The sequence below is a fragment of the Apodemus sylvaticus genome, chromosome 5 (genome assembly GCF_947179515.1).
Source record: "Apodemus sylvaticus chromosome 5, mApoSyl1.1, whole genome shotgun sequence".
Classification (NCBI taxonomy): Eukaryota; Metazoa; Chordata; class Mammalia; order Rodentia; family Muridae; genus Apodemus; species Apodemus sylvaticus.
In genome coordinates, this window is record NC_067476.1 from 137,740,765 (window position 1) to 137,761,332 (window position 20,568).

Below are 20,568 nucleotides of genomic sequence, written 5' to 3' on the forward strand. Positions count from 1 at the left end.
AGTCATAAGTGAGAAGCAGTTTAGTCAGCACATGGAACAAAGGTCCAGTGACCCCAAGTCATCTTTGGGGTTCAAGGTTTTGTTTAGGACATGTTTATGACAAGGGCCTATCTGCCTTCAGCCTTTCAAGGAAAGCTAGATGAGGTGGGCAGACAGGATTAACATGCCCAAGCAGAGGCCGACCGATCACCGGATACTGACAGAATCAAGGCTCAGACCTCAGGCTTTGTCCATCCTTTAATCCCTTTGTGAGCACAGAAAGGATTTTTTAGCAAAGGCAGTTTTTTTTTTTGTTTTGTTTTTGGGTTGTTTGTTTTCTTTACAGTTTTGTTTTCCAATTATGTGTATATGATTGCAGGTGTCCTTAGAGGTCAGAAGATGGGAGTGCAGGTGTGAGAAGCTGAACTCAGGTCCTCTTGTAAGAATTCTCTCAGCCACTGAGTTGTCTCTTCAGCCCCAGCAAAGATGTTTTCTAAGTACAGTCACACAGGAAGCGTGGGCTTCATTCTGTACCTGCTGTGGACACCTCACAACTAGATGACAGGTACAGGACACGCCTAGAGTGCTCTGGCCTTTTTTGCTTTGCAGGCTTTCAACTCAGAAGGCAGCACTTGAATTCAGACCCCAACAGCCTATTTTGAAAGGCAAACCAGCCTGTCCTGACTAGCTTCTGTCTACTGAACACCCGAGAACTGCCTCGCTCTAGTCTAGCTGTTCTCAGCCTCTCCGTCACAACCCCTTTGGCAAACCCCATCTTCAAAAATACTGACATTATGATTCATAACAGCAAAATTACAGTTATGAAGTAGCAATAAATAATTTTATGGTTGGAGGGTCACCACAACATGAACTGTATTAAAGGGTCACAGCATTAGCAAGGTTGAGAAGCGCTGATCTAGCCTCTAGACAGCCCTGCTCCTGGCAGGAAGAGTGTGCAGTAGCTGGGCCCCACTTTTCTGCCTGTGGCTGCAGAGGAGGCAGCGAGAAGCCTGGAGCTGCTGTTAGGCATTTGCGGGTCCTTGCTCCACAACAGGATAGCAGCCTGTGATGTCCTTTGACAGGGCAACTGTGAACCTCAGCCAACAGGACAGGGCCCAACCTCCAGCTGCAGAGGGCTGAAGAGAAGTCTGAAAGTCCTAGGCAGCTGAGGGCATGAGGACCCAAACACAAGGACAAGTGGGACTTTGTCACCTGGGTAATCAAGGAAGGGTACATGTCTAACAAGTCTTGATCAGGCCACGCTTGGTGCGTGTCTGTTTTCCCAATACCATGGAGGCCAAGGCAAGGGAAAAGATTGCTGTGAGTTCAAGGATAGCCTGGGCTACATAGACCTATCTAAAATCAAAGCAATTCTTCACTGTCCAGGTTCCTTTCTGACCCCACTGAGGCTATAGGTCTGTCCAAGGATACATACTCCAGGGGCTGGAAAACACTCACCCTGGAAAAGCTACATGCCCTAGCATCTGGAGTGAGGCTTATTAAGGATCACATTGTGGGAAGACAGTAATACTCAATCTCAGAAGAAGGAGCTGAATGGGCCGCAGTGGAGAGAAACCACCAGAACAGACATCACAGCATGGCTTTTCCTTCTTGCATCTGCTGTTAAAGCAGAATGGACCTCCCTGCTCGATTTCAGCAGTTTCAGAAACTCCTCTGCTCTTTCCCTTAGATACCCAAAGAGGGAGCAGCCACGCCTTTCTTCCCAGCCTCCAGCTGCTGCTGTGGCCTCTAGCATCCCTCTAAGCTTCAAACCCTTCTCAATAAATTTTATCAGTCTGGGTGAATATTGCCCAAGCAACCTTGTCCCAAGAGTTGGGCAAGTGGAGCCAGGTCTGCTACAGGGGTCCCAAAGCTGAGTCAGCCTTATTTCCCCAACCAGCAGAACCAACAGATCACCTCCAGGTTCTGTTCCAAGCTCTCCAGAGCTCACTATCCTGCCTGTGGTACCCAGGCTAGGACATTTGTTCCCTCAAGCATGACACGTTTCCCTTCCTGGAAAACCACTTTAATTGACTTAAAGAGGGGGATGCAGAGCTGGACCCCATGGGCTGTTTCCTGACCTACCAATCTACCTGGGTCCTGGATAGATTCACATCAGCTTTAAGAAGTGCCCAGAAAGCCAGCAAGGGTCCTCAGGGGCAAGCTGAGAGGAAACAGTCACTCTGAGGCTCAGAGCACTAGCCAGCCAGGCCTTAGGGCAAGGCTGTGTTTAATTAAGGCTGGTGGCTAGCAAGGGAAGGGTAGCTAGCCCAGGGCCATGAGGTCTGCACAGCAGCCCCTTGAAGCAGCAGTGGCAGTGCGACTGACATCAGCTCAGCTGGTTCTTGTGACAGCAATCAGATTGCAGTACAGCTCAGGCTTTCTTCCTTACCAAGCTTAAAGGTATGGTGGCCAGAGCTAAAAGTCCCTGGCCTAGCCCTGCTATACATGTGAGGCTGGGTCAGTATGAGAGCCACCATCTTCGGCTTAGTGGCAGTTTTGACAGCTTGGGTGGCATGGAATCCCATTGACCCGGCAGCGGCAGCCACCACTGGTGTCCCCTGGGCCCTAAAGGATAGAGAAAAGATGGTATCAGGTAAAAATAGGCTATCCCCAAAGTCACTATCAGCCCACAGGCAGATCCCATCTAAAGCACAGTGAGGCTACCAAAAGCCCTCCTGCAAAGAGCAGCCCGGCAGCCTCAGAGGCAGCATGAATGCCTTTCACTCCATCCTAACCTCTCCAGCACCCTTCAGCTCCATGGTCTTCTCCAGGTCAGAGAGAGAAGAGCAGCCAGCTGCCCAGCAGAAGGGAAGAATTCCCTCTGCACCGCCTGTCTCTACACCCACAGCAGTGATGGCAGCTCAGGCACCAGCAACACACCACCAATACAATACTGACTGCTGCCACCCACAGGGCACTCAGCCTGTGACTCGCACCCACAAAGGGCACTTGCAGCCTATGACACACACCCACCGGAGCACTTCTCTACTACTTGTTTCTGACAGTCTGAGTCAGGCCTGGCAGAGATGTGCCAGAGGGAGGGACTGGCAAGCCTCCTTCCAACTCCAGACTGACCTTGACTTGTTCTGTCCTCAGGCAGAATGGCAGGCAAGCCTTGCTGCACAGGCCAGTCAAAGCCTGACAGGCCTTGAGCCCTCATAAGCACAGAGGCACGGGGCAAGGGCACGGCTTGCCGGCTGCAGGACCGTTTATTGTGTCTCTCTACACTTCCAAACAGGAGCCTTTGATAACCTCTTAAACAGTTAAGATGTAAAACACTCTTAACCCAGCAAGGTAACACATGGTACTCCATGTGTTATATCTCCAGCACTCATGAGGCTGAGGCAGGAGGACTGCCACAAAACCCAAGGCAGCCCAGGCTACAGAGTGCAAGGCAGTATTTAAAAAATCAGCCAGGCTGACTTTAAACCTGGCACATGGGAGGCAGAGGCAGGTGGATCTCTGCATGTACAGCCAGCCTGGTCTGTTCCAGGACAGCCAGGGCTACACAGAGAAACCCTGTCTCAAAAAATAAAAAAATCTTCCCTGAGCACTCCCTCCCTCTCTACCCTCTCCTTTTCTTAAAGATTTATTTATTTATTATATGTAAGTACACTGTAGCTGTCTCAGACACACCAGAAGAGGGCCTCAGATCTCTTTACAGATAGTGTGGGTGCTGGGATTTGAACTCAGGACCTTTGGAAGAACAGTCAGTGTCTTAACCATTGAGCCATCTCTCCAGCCCCTCCCTTCTCCTTCCCTCCTTCCGTCCTTCCTTCCCTCCACCCCCTTCACTAGCATGCACACACAGGTGCACAAACAATAAAAAAAAACAAAATTAAGCCAGGCAATGGTGGCACACACCTTTAATCCCAGTACTTTGGGAGAAGAGGCAGATGGCTCTCAGATTTGGAGGATAACCTGGTCTACATTATGAGACCTGACACAAAATTAATAAAATAACAATGTTTACTCTTGAGCTGTACATGGTAGGCTGGACTGAGTTCATGGCTGAAGTTCTGAGTTCCACTCCTGTAACTACACCCCTCTCAGCGCTCCAATACCCCCAAAGACTCACCCCAGGGCCCCAGCGTGGGCCCTTGGTGACCCAGCAGATCTCAGTGTGGCAGACTGTACAGCGGATCCAGTCGCAGCCATCCTTCTTCTGCACCACAATCCGGCACTGTGGGCAATGCATGGCCTCGCCTTGCTGCAGCATCACCTGGGAAGGGAAGCTGCTGAGCTCTCTGCAGTGCATGCTCCCTCCGAGCCTGACTGGGCTAACCATCACCACCCCGTTACTGAGGGCTCCCCAACCCAGGCTCTTCTTTCAGTTCCATACCTGACACCCCACTGAAGACACACCCTGGAGTCGGGGTTTGACCAGGAGGAAGACTGGGCCTCCAAGAACAAGTGACCTTAGTCCTATCTAGGAAGCTTCTACCACGTAAGTCCCCCGCCCTTGCCAAGACTGTGCCTTACCCTTAGCATCTCCGTAGTCTGCCGGGCAGCCACATCGTTCTGAGCCCGAAGGGCCAAGTCGTCCTGGTACTCCCTGCAATTCATGCGCTCATGGATGGCCTGGAGGGCAAGAGGCTCTTGAGTGAGGCATTCCCCAGGGCTTAAATTGTGAGGGGCAGAAGAGGCCCAACCCCAGCAATGAGTGGAAGCCCTCACTTAGAAAGCCTATACCCACTTTACAGAAGACACAGGGTTCTGGAAGGGGGAGCCAGGACCATCAGTAGGAGCCTGATAGAGACCCTATTTTAGATGCTGATGGGTACTGTAACCTCTGAAGCAGCTCTCCCCTAGGCTCAGACTACAGCCCCTGCAGCTGCTACAGCTGCTCCCATCACAGTGAGCCCCAGGTAGATGGTGCCTGTCTCACCTTGCAGAGCAGACAGTTGACACGGGTGCACACAGGACAGGTGAACTCGTTGACATCATCCTCAAAGAAGCACCAGCCCCTGCAGTCGGGGGTCTTGCAGTGGTAGCTCAAGGTGCTTCGGTTCTCTGCGATGGACACACCCAGGTCCAGGAAACGCTGGTAGTCCTCAGGGGACAGGAGCTGCACATGCACAGCCTTGCTGCTGGGCTTCAGGCCACCCAGCAGATGCCTTCCTCCCATCACATGGTCCCAGGAAACCCTGCACTTCAACCCTGTCCGAAGCTCCTCTTCCCCCACCTGTGCTGTTTGTGGGGGTGGGAGGCAGGGACAGGGTTTCATGTAACAAAGGCTAGCCTCGAACTACTGGAGTGTCTCTACTTCCCAAGGGATTCCAGGTGAGCTACAACACATGACTCAAGCTCTGTTCTCACAGAGCCCCTCAAGCACCGAAAACCTCCACTACTTGGTCCAAATGGCATAAACCTATCATCCTAGCCTCTGGGAGGCTATGGATGGAAGTGGGCAAAGCTGACAGTGCAGTCATGATGACTTTTTATAAAGCTAAGTGACAGTGCCCCACAATTACAGACCTAAGGACTTAACTGCAGACAAACAGCCAACATGAAGAAAACATAGGACACAAGTGACAGAGGGCAAACAGGTTCAATTCCTATCCTATCTGGCAGTCATTAAACCCAGTCCTTCAAAGACAGAAGGATCACTGAGAGTTCAAGGCCAGCCTGTACTATATATATATATATATATATAAAAAACAAGACCGGTCTCAAAGGCAAATCAGTATCCAGGTACACTGCATTCTGCAAATAATGTGGCAACATCCTAGATTTGACATCTTCTGGTGCCCTCTACTCCACACAGAATCAGTGCTAGGGAGCTGCACGTCTAGGCAGGGAAAGCCAAGGAGAGGCACAGAAGGCATGCCACAGAGAGCCGAGATGCTCCGAAAGGATCACTTGCAAACGTCAAAGCCAGCCCATGGGAGAACCCCGCCTTCTTCTGTGTCTTAGCTGGGTGGGGCTGACGGAAGTTCCGGGTATCAAAACTCACGTTCCTGTACACCTATACGGTGTACATTCTGCCTTGGGTGAACCACAGTAAATGATGTTTACCTCAAAAATCTCAAAATTACAGCCTAGGACCAATGAAATGGCACAGCAGGCAAGGGTGTTTGCTGCCAAACGCTGAATTTGAACTCCAAGAAACACATAGTTGAAAAGACAGAACTGACTCTGGCTGGTTGTCCTCTGAACTCCATACGTGCTGGGTGTGGCGCACACTTGATACATACACAAATAAATGTGTATCCAGACCACAATAAGGATACTTCAGCAAAGCCTAGGGCCTGACCCACTCAGAAGCACCCAAAGTTAAAACAGCTGCTTTCAATATGGAATTGAACTTCCCCAAATCCTACTCTCTCAGACTCCTTCCCCCCTCAGAAGAGCCCCTGGGGCTACAGAATCATTTCAGAGTATTTTGGGGGACTTCAGAAGAAATCAGAGGAGACAGGAGTGATGGGAAGAAAGGGGAATCTGTGCATGCCTGGGGTCTCCCATCTTGACCCTGGCCACCGCATCCTGCTTTTTAAAATCTATGCTAAAACTCAGGCACTGAGCCTGCTAAGCTGTCTCTACCTCCCAGCCCTTAGCTTTGTCAAACACCCTTGCTATCCAGTTCAAGCTGACCTCAAGCTTTTTATCCTGAAGCTTCAGCAGTGCTGAGATGACAGGGTGTACTGTCATACCAACCCTTAAATGGCCATATTCCCACAGGATGTCACCCAAATGGTTCATGTTGGCCCTTACAGGGAATCTGGGCCTGAGCATGCACTCTGCACTGATTAACAGGATTACAGCCAACCAATTTTTGCACACCTACTGTTGTGTCTGAAACACTGAAACCTTACTGCCATGTGATAGGCCTGTACATCCTGCATGTGGAGGGGACTGCAGTAGATAGTTATTCTAGACAAGGCCATCATGAACCATCTCATACCACTAAGCAGACAATCCAGGATCCAACTCGAAACAGAAACCCCAGCTCTACCCAGTGGAAGCACTGCCTTGCAATTTACAAACTACAGAGTCTTGGGGCACCAGGCCTGGAGTGAGTGGCTACAAAGCAAAAGCAGTTGACACAGCAGTTGCGCAAGCCTGCACACTAGCAGATGCCGTCTAATAGTTCTGATAGAGGACACTGGGCAGAGGCTGAGTGTCTGACATGAGGTTACACAGCCAAGTTGCAGCCACAGCGCCCACCCACCGTAACCTGCAGCCTGTGCTGCACTGGGGAAGAAGCTAAAGTGGCTGAGGGTGCATCTCCCTCCAGCTGCCCTGTGTAGGCCCCAGGCACACTGAAAGAATGCTTGGGACATGTCTGCTGGGGGATGCAGAGCTGACGCTCCCGAGCTGTGCCTGTTGCCAGCAGCTCAGGGCCAACTCCCAGGGGTCAGAATGCCTTTCCTCGCACAGCCTTACCGCCCGAATCTCCCTCTCCAGCAGCTTGCCAGGGCATGAGTAGGTGCTGTCAATGAAGGGGCAGGATACCTCCGCCTCCTGGCTGTTTCGGATGGTGCCCTGCAGGCACTCCCTGGGAAGGGGAGGGTGGCAGATAGGCTCATTCCAACCTCCACAGGGACTCCGCCCTCAGGTGGGAGGGCCTAATCCCAGGGCCCATCCTTCCCCTCCCTGTCACCCACCACCAAGGCCCCCACTTCTATTCACCCCGCCTCCCTGCTGCTCTGGTCTGGGGCACTGGCATCCCTGCCCAAGTGCCTGCAGTAACCTCATCCTTGGTCTCTGTCGCTACCCAGTCCAAATGCCACTGCTCAGCCCTGCAGCAGTGCCACCCAAAGGGGCCCAGACCAACTGCTGCTCAGAGCTTGTCACCTGCACAGGCACAACTATTCTGCCCCACCACACCCACTGTCCCTCTGCTCCCTGGTCTCTTCAGAAAGTTTTCCAGCCTCTGCTCCAGCGTGACTTCTTTAGGGGTTCCTTCCCCCTCAAGGCTCACAACCTAGTTACTTAGCACATGACACTATATACATTAACACAGACTCCACACTGGAATATAAGCTACAAGGAGCACTCCACCAGGGTCCACTGTGGTGATTGAACATACTTCTCCCAGCTCAAGGGTAGAAGGGCCACACAGAGACCGGAGGGAAAGAATACATAGAGGACAGAATGCAATGGGCTACTGGGCGTGGCCCTGCTGTCTTTACATGCACCAGGGCAGTAACAGGTAGTGAGGAGGGGCTCTGGGGCGAGGACGAACGCCTGCCTCATTTCTGAGTTCCTTCAAGCTGTGGGGCCTTGGCAGCATGGATGCTCGGATTCTCTGTACCTATTCTTTTTTTTCCTTTTTGGATTTTGGAGGCAAAGTCTCAAGCAGCCCTGGCTGGCCTTGAACTCACTATATGGACGAAGCTAGTCTTGAACTTCTGACCCTCTTGCCTCCACCTCCTGAGTGCTGGGATGTCAGGCACAAGCCCCGATACCTCTTGCACAAACGGTGTTTTGTGGGCATCCAGTGAGATAAGGAACAAGACCACAGACACTGTGCTCTGGGAACACTGTCGCTGCGTGGGAAGGGCCGCACCTGCAGAAGGCGTGCAGACACTCCCGCAGCACCACGGCCTCGCCGGGTGCGAGCCCTGCGTAGCACACAGGGCACTCAGCAGGCTCGGTGTTCAGCACCAGGCTCCTCTGCTCCAGCTGCACGTGCTGCAGATAGTTCCCCTCCTGCTGCTGCTGTCTCCGCTGGGCACATGGGCAGGGCGGGGCCACCAGAAGGGTCAAGGTCTCAGTTGGTCAGATAAGAAGTGGGACAAGGCTGGGGTAGGATGGGGACACTGAGGTAGCAGTGGGCTGGTCATGTGGGTGGGCCAAGAGGGCATGGACGAGCTACAGCAGAGTGAGACGGCAGATGAGGGGACAAGGACGGTAGAGAAAGACAAGCTCCAGGGTGCAGGAGGGAGTGGGGGTCCACAGGGCTCACACTTGGGGCAGTGCTGGAGGAGTGGTTAAAGCAGCGTCAAGGCTGGGACAGAGAGGCTGCAGAATGCTTGCTAGGTATGGGGTCATGGTCAAGGTGCGGCAGGCTGCACTGAATCCAAAGGGGAAAGACGAAGCTGGAGCATGCTGGGGGTGGGGGTGGGGCACCAGAGTGGGGTGTCTACGGAATCAGTGTTTGTGATGGGAACTGACTACTCTGGGAAAATGAGAGCAGACAGCATTACTCCCAGAAGCACAGGCAGGCGGTGCATGCGAGAGGAAGGGGCAGGAGGTGGAGTATGTATGTAACAGAAGCCAGGATGAGGTGAGGCCACGGGGTGAGGATCTGACTGAGGTAGAATTAGGGTCACAGATGAAGTACAGTCGACATAGCTAAGGATGCTTACATACATGGGAGGAGGGGGTGTCAAGAGCCTAGCTGTGCATCACACCAGAGAAAGTATCAGCCAGAGAAAGGGCCTCAGAGAGAGGCAGCTCAGTCAAGGACAAGGTTACTGTCACAAGGTGAGTGGCGCTGGCCAGAGGCACAGCAGTATACAGGTAGTTAGTTCCCTTTCTGGCTTAGGCCTTCCTCAAACAGCCTGCAGGTGCAGGTGACTGTCCCTGCACCCGTGTGCCCACCTGCTGGTACTGGCGCAGCGCCTCCTCCTCCCCAGCCAGGCGTGCTCGCTCTTCCTCGTCAGGCTGGTACGAGGCAGGTATCTGGTAGGTCTCCGGCCTTGCACGACAGCACATCTCACACCCAGGCCGTGTGGGTTTGTTGATGAAAGTGCAGCCAGGACACTGCCAGCCCACCTAGGGGCAGACGGGCTGTGAGCTTGGCTGGTCAGCTTGACAGGGAAGACAGGGCACAGGTGCCCACGAATTAAGGCTGCTTACCGGCGGGGACTCTGGTGCTGCATCTGGCTGTCCCGGCTCCTGGTGGGTCCTGGGCTTAGGGAAGACAGGCTCCAAGGGGCCCCGTGGCTGCAGGGTGAGGTCCTTGAAGCCCAAATCTGCAGAAGAAGTGTGTGTGGTACCCAGGTAACCACATGTTGAGCTGGCCAGACACAACCCACCTCAAGTCATCTCTCAACTCTACACTGTTTCTAGTCCCCTCCCGAAGGTGAGTACCCAGGATACCTCAAGGCTAAGGCTTTATTTCACCTCACCCATAACTGCACCTTCATGAGCTCCATCCAAGAGGAGGAGCTACCAAACACTGAGCCCGCCCATCCTGCTGAAATGCCCACCAAGAAGAAAGAGGCCTGAACATCCCCAGTCAACACAGTAAGCAGGGATCGAAGGGGATGGGGCTGGGAGGAACTGAGAGGCGGCAGCTGAATGCCTTATCTCAAGTTGGGCAGCGGTGGTGCTCACGCCTTTACTCCTAGCACTTAGGAGGCAGAGGCAGGCAGATTTCTGAGTTTGAAGCCAGCCTGGTCTACAGAGTGAGTTCCAGAACAGCCATGGCTACACAGAGAAACCCTGTCTTGAAAAACAAAACAACAACAAAAAAAGCCATATCTTTTGCCACGAAGGACACAGGTTGGACAACTGGTGCAAAATCCCAAATGAAACTGACTGTACTGTGTCAATGTCAATCAGAGAGAGGGGCTCAGTGGCCAAAGCCACTGCCACCATGCCCACCGACCTCAGAGTGAGCCCTTGGCCCACACAGTGGAAGAGAACTGGCATCTGCAAGCTGTCCTCCTTCCTCCCCTTTCCTTCCCATGTACTCTGTGGCACATGCATGGCTACATACATAACATACATACACACGCACACACACACACAGAAACAAGCAAACAAATAAATGTAATCTTTAAATGATTTACTTACTTTGTGTGGGGGGGCGGAGTTGTTGGGCTTTTTTGTTTTGTTTTTTGTTTTTCAAGACATGGTTTCTGATACAGTTCTGGCTGCCTTGCCCTGGAATTCATTATGTAGACCAGGCTGGCCTTGAAGATCTGCCTGCCTCTGCCTCCTAAGTGCTAGGGTTAAAGGCATGCGCCACTATGCCCAACCCAATAAATGCAATGTTTTAAAATAAAATAAAAAAAAAAGAAATAGAAAAAAAGTCTATACTATATTGATGTTAACTTCCTGCACTGGAGGGTAACAGGGGAAAATGAACTTTCCTTTTAAGAAACTATACAAGTATTCAGGGGAGGAAGAAACTACTTACAATTATTTCTAAAATGTCTCCTAACACTCTGCACCCAGAGGTAAAGCTAAAGAAGGAAAATGAACAAAAAAACAACACAAAAGAGCGGCCAGGTGACAGTGTCAGAGCCTTTAGTCCCAGCACTCAGGAGGCAGAGGCGGGTGGCAGATATCTGAGTTCAAGGCCAATTTGGTCTATAGTGTGAGTTCCAGGATTGCCATGGCTACACAAAGACACCTGGTCTTGAAAAAACAAAGAAGGAAAATGTTTTTCTGTACAACTGTGCAACTTTTCTACAGGTCTAAAATACTACAGTAAAAGCAACCATACTACACCTTAGTTACATCACCAACATACACAAACAGAAAACTAAGGAACAGGAACAGCAATGAGCTCGCTTCAGCCCCCACAGCTGGCAAATGCTAGGCCAGGACTAAACAGCCTGTCCCTTCACGTCAGCCATGCTGGAGAGTTCTACGGAGAGCTCCCTCTACCATCTGACACCCTCCAGCACATCACGGACAGAGAAGATGTCACCTTCCAACATGCGCAGCTGCCGCTGCCGCTGCAGCTCTTGCGGGTTGAGTGACGTGTTGCGGGCTGACAGCAGGTAGAGATAGGCACAGTCTCCGGTCCTCCGAATGCAGTGGGAATGCAAGGTCTCCTGGTCTCGTGCCAGCCTCTGTCCAAACACCCACTGCTGCAGGCTGGGTGGGAAGCCATAGTCCAGGAATACCTTTGGGGGTACAGTGGGGGTGGGGTTATAATTTGAAAAGTAAAATATCTACCACTACACTCACATTTGAACACCTGATCCCAGTTGGAGGCGCTGTTTTCTGAGACTGTGAAACTGTTGTTGGGGAGCCTGGCTGGCATAGGTGGGCTCTGAAGGTCAGTTTTCCCTGCTTTTGCCCCAGCTCTTTATTCCTTGGCCATATGAAAAGCCACGACTGAGGTCAAGCACAGTAGCGGCACACACCTTTAATCCCAGAACTGAGGAGGCAGAGGCACTTGGAGCTCTCTAAAGTCGAGACCAGCCTGATCTACAAAGTAAGTTCCAAGCCACCCTGAGTTACTTAGTGAAACGCTATATTTACAAAAGGAGAGAGAGGAGGGCTGGAAAGACGCCTAGTGATTCAGAGAACTTGCTCTTGCGGGACCTGGGTTCCATCCCCAGCACACACACAATGGCTCACAATCATCCACAACCCCCGTGCCAGGGGGTACATCAGGCACACACATGGAACAACACGTGCATGCAGGCGCACATGCATGCAGAAAGTAAAATATATCACTCTAAAGAATGTTTAAGGGGGGGGACAGCAAAAACAAAACAAAACAAAAACCCACAGCTGCAGGCTCCTGAGCCCCAGATGGAGTCTCTCAAGCACGGCCCTTGCCACTGTGACGCACGGCGTCCTCTGGACTGTGAGTCAAAATGAGCCTCTCCTCAGGCTGTTTCTGTCAGGTACTTGACCACAGCAACAGAAAATACGGTGTGGGGAGAACAGAGAGAATGGGGAAAGCCAGAGAGGAGCCCACCTCCCTCTAGCCCTCCACTCACCATATCCTTGAGGGAGGCCACTGTCATGTCAGGGCGTACCATGAGCCAGATGGTGACAGTGTGCATGTAAGCATCCTCCACACTCACTCGAAGCCTGTGGAAAACGAGGGGAGGCAAAGATTTGGACCGTCAACATGGGAAGGTTCAAGTCTGCATATGTGCAGATTCTATGTCCTGGTTAGATTCTTATCAACATATACAAGTTAGAAAAGAAAATATCCGGGCTGGAGAGATGGCTCAGCGGGTAAGAGCACTGACTGCTCTTCCAAAGGTCATGAGTTCAAATCCCAGCACCCACATGGTGGCTCACAACCATCCGTAAAGAGATCTGAAGCCCTCTTCTGGTGTGTAAAGAGATCTGAAGCCCTCTTCTGGTGTTTGAAGACAGCTACAGTGTACTTACATATAATAAGTAAATAAATCTTTAAAAAAAAAAAAAAAAAAAAAAAAGAAAAGAAAATATCCATTTAAAAAATGTCTCCATAAAACTGGCCTGTGGGCAAGCCTGTGGGACATTTCCTATCCTTTTTAGAACTCAAATTTTTACCAAATTTATCTTATTTCCTATGTATGAGTGATTGCCCTGCAGGTTCATACCCCACACCACTTGCATGCCTGGGGCCTGCGCAAGTCAAAAGGGGATGTCAGGCTCCCTGGAATCAGAGTTAGAGAGCAGAGAGCCACCATGTGGGTGCTGAGACCCAAACCTGGGTCTTCCTCCAGAGCAGTGGCACTCCTAACTGCTGAGTCAGGTCTGCAGCTGGGCTGTGGGCAGCACCACCTGAGCAGATGGCCCGGGCTGTGTTAAAGAGCAATCTGAGCAAGGCTTGGACATGGGCAGCATGTCCAGGCTCTGCTTCAGCTCCTGCCCTGACTTCCCTCAGTGATGGAATATAAACTGGGATGTATAAGCCAAACGCTTTCCTCCCCAAGCTGCTTCTGATCTTGGTGTTTATTACAATCGAAAGCAAACCAGAACCACCTGCATGGACAGCCCACACTGGGGGGAATCTCTCTGGATCTCCACCACACAGGAAGCACTGCTGAAGCCCTTTACTGGCTCGCATTAGTTGGCGTGCATAAGGAACAGCAGTACTGGGGATTAGATCCAGGGCCTTGCGCTAAGTGAGTATTCTACAGCTGAGCTGTGTCCCAACCCTTTATTTTTCATTTATTTTATGTATGTGAGTACACCATAGCTGTCTTCAGGCACAGCAGACAGAGGCATCAGATCCCATTACAGATGGTTGGGAGCCACCATGTGGTTGGTGGGAATTGAATTCAGGACCTCTGGAAGAGCTCTTAACCACTGAGCCATCTCTTTACCCCAAAGGTTTTTTGTTTTTCTTTTGTTGTTTGTTTTGATGTATATTTTCTAGCCCTTTATTTTTATTTTGAGACAGGGTCAGTAAATTGCCAAGGCGGGCTTTGGACTTGTCACTTATCTATTTCAGCCTCCCAAGAAGCCGATACCAAGCTGGGCAAGTTCTTTTGTAGGGGAAAGGAAGATTCTTTTGGTTTAGTTTGAAACAGGGTCTCATGTAAGGCTGGTCCCGAGCTCCCTATTAAGCTGAAGATGCCCTTGAGCTTCCTTCTGACCCTCTCTTCCAGTGGCTGAGTGTTGGGATCGCGGTCTGCCCTGGCTGAATCTGTTTCTCTCTTCTGCCAAATGAACCTCCTTTGGTGTTGAACACACGCCCGATTCTAGTCACTGAATCCTTCCCAGCAGGCGTAGGCAGGCCCTGCCATAGCCTTTTCCAGATACACACACTCCGGCAGCCACACTTGGGAGCGATCAGCAGCTGCCATCACGACTTAGGTCCACACAGCATCATTCCGAACATGTCTAACTAGGTTGTCGGTGCTGGGCATTGAATGAAGAGCCTCACACATGCCGGGCAATTGCTCTGCCATCGAGCCCACGTATTCTTATTCGAGTATAGAAGCATCGGTTTCCTCAGGAATCTGCAAGCTTATTTTGTCCTTTTGTTTGTTTTGAGACCGGATCTCATCATACAGCCTAGACTAGCTGTCCCCCTTTCTACCTCCGCCTTCCAAGTGGCACCTGCATTATAGATGTGTGCCACCATACCTGGCTCCTGAAACACTGTTAAAAGACCAAAAAGCAAGATAAATGAGAATGCAAATGAAGAACTGAGCTGATCCCCAAGGAAAACAGATAACCTAGGCCACAGGCCTCACGTGCAGCCTTCTGAGACCGAGAGAGCCATGGGAAACAGTGCACGATCTGGGCAAGGGCAGCCAGGCCAGGCAGTTCATACCTGTGGTCTCAGACTCAGGAAGCTGATTTCTGCAGGAGGATAGCCCCAAGTTCCAGGCCAGCCTGGCCTACATAAAAAACCTTTGTCTCAGCAGCTCCTATTCTGAAAAACACTCCAGGAAGTACCCTAGAAACTCTTTCAGAAAATGATTTGCTTTTTTAGAGTCAGATCTCATTATTTAGCGCACTGCCTGATCTGGAGTGGACCATGTAAAACAGGCTGACCTCTAACTCAGATTCACCTGTCTCTGCTTCTTGAATACTGGGATTAGAGGCACGTACCACATGCCCGAGGCAGGAAAATGATTTTGATACCCAACCATTGGTAAAAAAACAGAAATAAACAGATATACAAAAACTCAAAGTACCCTGTCTATGTTTCCATCCGAAGGGGGGTTTTGTTGTTTGGATGTTCTTGTGAGAAATGGTTTCATTTATTCAGGTTGGCTCTGAAACTTCTGATCTACTACCACCCAAGAATTGGGATTACAGGTGTGCACCACCACACTCAGCTAAAACCAGATTCTTAATCTTCAAACTATCTTAGGAGTTTGGAAACATAAAAGTGCACACACTTTGCACTGTAACACTCATGCCACGGTGAGCAATGCCATGATGACAGTGCTCTGAATGCCACAGAGCAGTGGCTCTCAGCCCACGGGTCCTGACCTGCGGGTTCTCGGACCGCGGGTCCTGACCTGGGGGTTCTCAGCCCGCGGGTCCTGACCTGTGGGTTCTCGGCCCGCGGGTCCTGACCTGGGGGTTCTCGGCCCTCGGGTCCTGGCCTGTGGGTTCTCGGCCCTCGGGTCCTGGCCTGTGGGTTCTCGGCCCGCGGGTCCTGACCTGGGGGTTCTCAGCCCGCGGGTCCTGACCTGCGGGTTCTCAGCCCGCGGGTCCTGACTAACTCTTTCATGGGGGTTACCTGAGACCATCAGAAAGCAGATATTTACATTACAATTCATAACAGTAGCAAAATTACAGTTAGGAAGTAGCAACAAAAATAATTTTATGGTTCTGGGTCACCACAACATGAAGAACTGTATTAAAGGGTCGTAGCATTAGGAAGGCTGAGAATCACTGCCATGCAGGATACAAATGTTCAGAACCAAAGGGCTGCACGGTATGGAAGTCTGGCGGTAACAAAATAAAATCTATGTTACTGTACTGCTAGGTTTGGTACTTTGTACCTGTAATTCCAATACTCCCAATATAAAGCTGTCTTGAGTTGAAGGTTAGCCACGGATACACAGTGATTTACAGGCCAACTTAGATTACAGAGTAAGACTTGGTCTCTAAAAACAAAAAGTAAATTAAAAAATTAAAAATAACAGTTGAAGAGATGTCTCAGTGGGTGAGACACCTCACTTGCCGTGCTGGCTGCCCTCCAGATCCTACAGTGGGAAGGAGAGAACTGTCTCCTCAAAGTTGTTCTGACTTTGACACAGCGGAGGAATAAACCCCACGCCCTGCTTCTAGGCGCAGACACTAACTCTGGAGGATCTGCATGGCCCCTGTGCAAGAGGGCACCTTTTGGGCAGGGTCCTGGGGGAGGGGAGGGGAGGGGAGGGGAGGGGAGGGGAGGGGAGGGGAGGGGAGGGGAGGGAAGGGAAGAAAAACTGAACCCCAGCACAGCCTACCCCATAGCTCACAAGTGATCAGCGAGCGACTAGGCTAATCACTTCAATCTCCTACAAGAGAACCTGCCAGTGAGGGCCTGGGTTTGATGCCCAGCACGCAGAGGAGAAAACAGATGACAGTCAAGAGGCCTCCAGTCCCCTTAAATGCGAGACACACTCACCTGATGTCCTGTGTTAGGGAGACCTCAGGTTTTACTTGCACCCTGAGGGGCACCCTCTGCTCTGCCAGCCAGGTGGCATACTTGATAGCAGCCTGTTCATCTCCGCCAGCCACTGCCCGGGCAAGGCTCAGGGCCATCTCCTCTGCTGAAGGTAGGCAGAGAGCAAGCAGGTTAGCAACAGTTTATGTGGGGAGGCTGGAGTGGTGACCCTTGGTGCATGCTTTGTTTTACTTCTCTAGTGGGTAACTGTATCTTCTGCACATGGCTATTTTAAAAGTTCTTTTTCTTTTTTAAGGGGAGGTGCTTTTTCTGTCCTCACACCTGGAGTCCTCATGGAGTCCTCACTCTGCTGGACCCTTTTCCCTCCATGCTCACAGAGTCCTCATACTTCCGTTCATTTATCTAACAAGCATTTCTTGAACGCTACTGTATGCCACCCACTATTCCAGAAAGTAGACTCTTTGAACAGTGGTTAAGACGAAGAGCGTCCTTCTCCTTCTAAACCGCTAAGCTCAACAAGAAAATAGAAAATTTAAAGCTTGACGAGAAAATCAGACTGTGGTCCATTCTAGCAATAACTGAGTAAGGCGGTCAGGGGAGACCTCTAGAAAGTAAGGAAAACTGAGGTCTGAAGGAGCGGTTGCTGGGCATTCCGATATCCAATAAGGAAGAGTGTTCTAAGAGGCCAGAGGTGGGCAAAGGCCTTGGGCAAAAAGTGGTTAGATCAAAACAAAATTGCCATGGACTAGAGGCATAGCTCAGTAATAGAGCATTTGCCTAGCACGCATGAAGACCGGGGTTCAATCCCCAGTAGTAGACAGAACAGGCTGGTGGGCGTTGGATGCAAAAAAAAAAAAAAAAAAAAGGAGAGATCGTTAAAGGAGATCCAGAGCTGCCGGGCATGGTGGCACACGCCTTTAATGCCAGCACTTAGGAGGCAGAGGCAGGCGGATTTCGAGGCCAGCTTGGTCTACAGAGTGAGTTCCAGGACAGCCAGGGCTATACTGAGAAACCTTGTCTCAAAAAAACGAACAAGGTGATCCAGAGCTCTGGGCTTGGTTTTATTAAGAGGACAAGGTTTCCAGCAAACAGAACAGTAGCATTATCAGAGCATTATCAGGGAGAGGCATGTACTCGGTCCTACTCTGGTCAACTTGTTTGTTTTCCTAACAATCAGAGCTCTCCAGGTTCTATGCTCCATGTTCAGTCTCCGACCCCTAATTTACGCACTGACTAGGCCTAGGGTCCACTTCCACCAGCTCCAATCGGTGCCCACCTTTCTTGGTCTTCTCGTCCATCTGGCCTGGCTGCGCCCATCCCCTCAGAACGGCTGCTGCTTCCGGGAAACGCTACTTTGGGGTAACCTGGGAGAGAGCGGGAGGGTAGAAGCGGCTCAGCCCTAGCCGGCCTCGTGCGTGTGTCCCAGTCCGCACTCGGGTAGCGTCACACTGCCCAGGGCCCAAGGCCCGGCATTGCGAACCAATGGGGCCCCGCGAGGGACACAGAAAGCGAAGGAGGCCCCGGGTCAAGCCTGCAAAGGGCGATGGGTAACCACGACCCAAAAGCGAGGGACGGAGGGAGGCAGGCCGGCCAGCCGGCGCGGACGCCCTAGCGTCCGGAACCCCAGCCCGGAGGCTCGCGCTACCCGGAAGACAGCGCGGGCAGAGTCCCCAGAAGAGAAAGTGAAAGTGCCAGTCCCGGAAGTGCTGCCGACCGAACGGAAAACTGTCCCCTCACCCGAGACTGTGCAGGGTCACCAGCCGGGACAGGCCTCTAGACTGTTCCTGGCACTCACACTCCACACATGGTTGGGCGGACCACAGACACTTGGTCTAGGTGTCGATGATCTCCCCGTGGGCGACCACCTACTCCTGGCAGCGCCTAGCTCTGGGAGGGCGGGGCTAGAGGCGGGGCCTATAGGGCGAGGTCTAGGATTGGCTTCTTGCGCCCTCTGTTCTCCTTGGCTTGCACTCCTAGGGAGCTGTCCTTTCACCGAGTTGTCAACCCACCAATAGGTAGCCCCGATTCTTGGCCTTTTTGCACTTGAGGAAACAGAGGGTTTGAATGTTTATGATTTGCCTAAAGCCACATTGCCGGAGTTTGAATCCAAACGTGGTAGTCTCGGGAACCCACCTTAGCAGCCTGAAGATTTGTCTTTACACCTTCACTACTCTTCTATGCAGCTAGCAAGGCTGGGAATTCTTTTCAGCCTCCACTCATTTTACATTTTCTCCCACTTTTATCCCATACTGGGCACACACACACACACACACACACACAATCACACACAGACAGACACACACAGAGAAAACTTGCATGAGCACCTTTCCGCCCGCCTCCCTTTGCCCGCATTCTTCCCTGTCTCCCTCCCTTTGGCTCACTGCACACTGAAGCACTGGCTCTTGAATCCTAGAATGATTTCCTCTGCCAGGTTTGGGAGTTTCTGTTTTAGAATTTTCCAGCCCCAGCTGGGAAGGTCTATAAATCCCAGCACATGGTAGTTGGAGGCAGAATGCTTGGCTACATGAGACTTTGGAGAGAGAGGGGAGGGGGGAAGGAGGTGGAAGGCTGTGAGGGAAGGGAGGGAGGAGAGGAGGGAAGGGAGGGAAGGAGAGAGAGAGGGAGGAAAGGAGAGAGGGAGAGAGGAAAGAAGAGAGGGAGGGAGGGAAGGACGACTGAATGTTTCCACCTGGGATCTTCTGGTAAATATTCTTGGGTTTTGACAGAAAAGATCGTTGTTTCTACTTCCCAAATTCTGAGATTATAGGCACAAATATCACACTCAGATTGTTTTGTTTTGAAGACTGGGTCTCACTGCAAAGACCTAGCCAGTCTGAATTGCAGAACAGGCCATGCCTCCAAATTGTGTAACCCTCCCACCTCCACCTCCCACAAACTGGAATTACAGGAGCTTACCACAGCCTTTTTGTTTTGTTTTTAAAACAACCTCTGCTTCTTTCTCTCTGAGTGCGTTTTAAAATGTTTCTAAACATTTTTTCTTTAACACTTCACTCTGAAGTATTTGTGTAAAGTTGTACAGGCGTCTCAAGTCTGTAATATTTGATTTCTCTCTAGTTCCCTATGTAGTCACATCCAGTCTTCTGTTTAACACAGCACTTGGACTTTGACTTGTTTATTTGTTTTGGGTTTTTTTTTTAATATTGGGATTCAACTTTGGTTGGACTGAAAATTAACATATGGACTAGATTGGCCTCAAACTTGCAGTAACCCTTGCTTCTGCTTCTGCTTCTGCCTCCAAGTGCTGGGATTACAAGTGTACCCTTTGGTAAGAGTTGTATGTTTTTATTTTAAACTATCTGATAGATTATCCAGATCATTGACACCTAGTGAAATTTCCTTTTATTTTTGCAATGGCCCCAAGTTTCAGTTTATCTGGCTGTGTGCCAGATGACCTGTGAACTGTGTGTGTGTGTGTGTGTGAGGGTTTACATTCTTTTCTTGTTACCTCGTTTTCTTCTTTAAAGCATGTAGATTTCTGTAGTGGTGTTCCCATCAGCCCTGACATCTGCAAAAATTAGCTGTGGGGAGGGGGAGGGACAGATGCAGTCTTCTTCTTTTTTTTTTTTTTTCCTGGCCTTATCCTTCTCCCTTTAAGGGGCAAGCTGGCATCCTCTTTGGACACTTTTAACCTAAGTAGGTAGACGCCAACATTCATTGAAACCCTAGTTCTCACTGGGCAGTGGTGGCACATGCCTTTAATCCCTTGGGAGGCAGAGGCAGGTGGATTTCTGAGTTCAAGGCCAGCCTGGTCTACAGAGTGAGTTCCAAGACAGCCAGGACTCTACAGAGAAAACCTGTCTCAAAAAACCAAAAAGAAAAAAAAAAGAAAAGAAAGAAAGAAAGAAGGA

General features: G+C 50.9%; 1 protein-coding gene across 6 annotated transcripts; it reads right to left on the reverse strand.

Annotated features, from left to right (window-relative positions):
- Positions 1-306: 306 nt before the first annotated feature.
- Positions 307-18,594, reverse strand: Rbck1 (RANBP2-type and C3HC4-type zinc finger containing 1). Of its 6 annotated transcripts, XM_052183902.1 has the most exons (13): positions 18,437-18,594; positions 17,976-18,063; positions 16,700-16,844; positions 12,621-12,714; positions 11,594-11,792; positions 9,790-9,905; positions 9,532-9,705; positions 8,495-8,655; positions 7,369-7,480; positions 4,871-5,050; positions 4,465-4,563; positions 4,061-4,204; positions 307-2,547 (listed from the first exon to the last, which is right to left on the reverse strand). In XM_052183902.1, the coding sequence occupies exons 2-13, from the start codon at positions 17,995-17,997 to the stop codon at positions 2,467-2,469; spliced, it is 1,527 nt and encodes a 508-aa protein (XP_052039862.1). In that variant the 5' UTR covers positions 17,998-18,063; positions 18,437-18,594; the 3' UTR covers positions 307-2,466. The 6 variants fall into 6 exon arrangements, with proteins under 6 accessions (XP_052039862.1, XP_052039863.1, XP_052039864.1 ...); XM_052183903.1 differs by lacking the exon at positions 18,437-18,594 and having other exon boundaries at positions 16,700-16,841; positions 17,976-18,364; XM_052183904.1 differs by lacking the exon at positions 18,437-18,594 and having other exon boundaries at positions 4,465-4,537; positions 17,976-18,364.
- Positions 18,595-20,568: the final 1,974 nt, after the last annotated feature.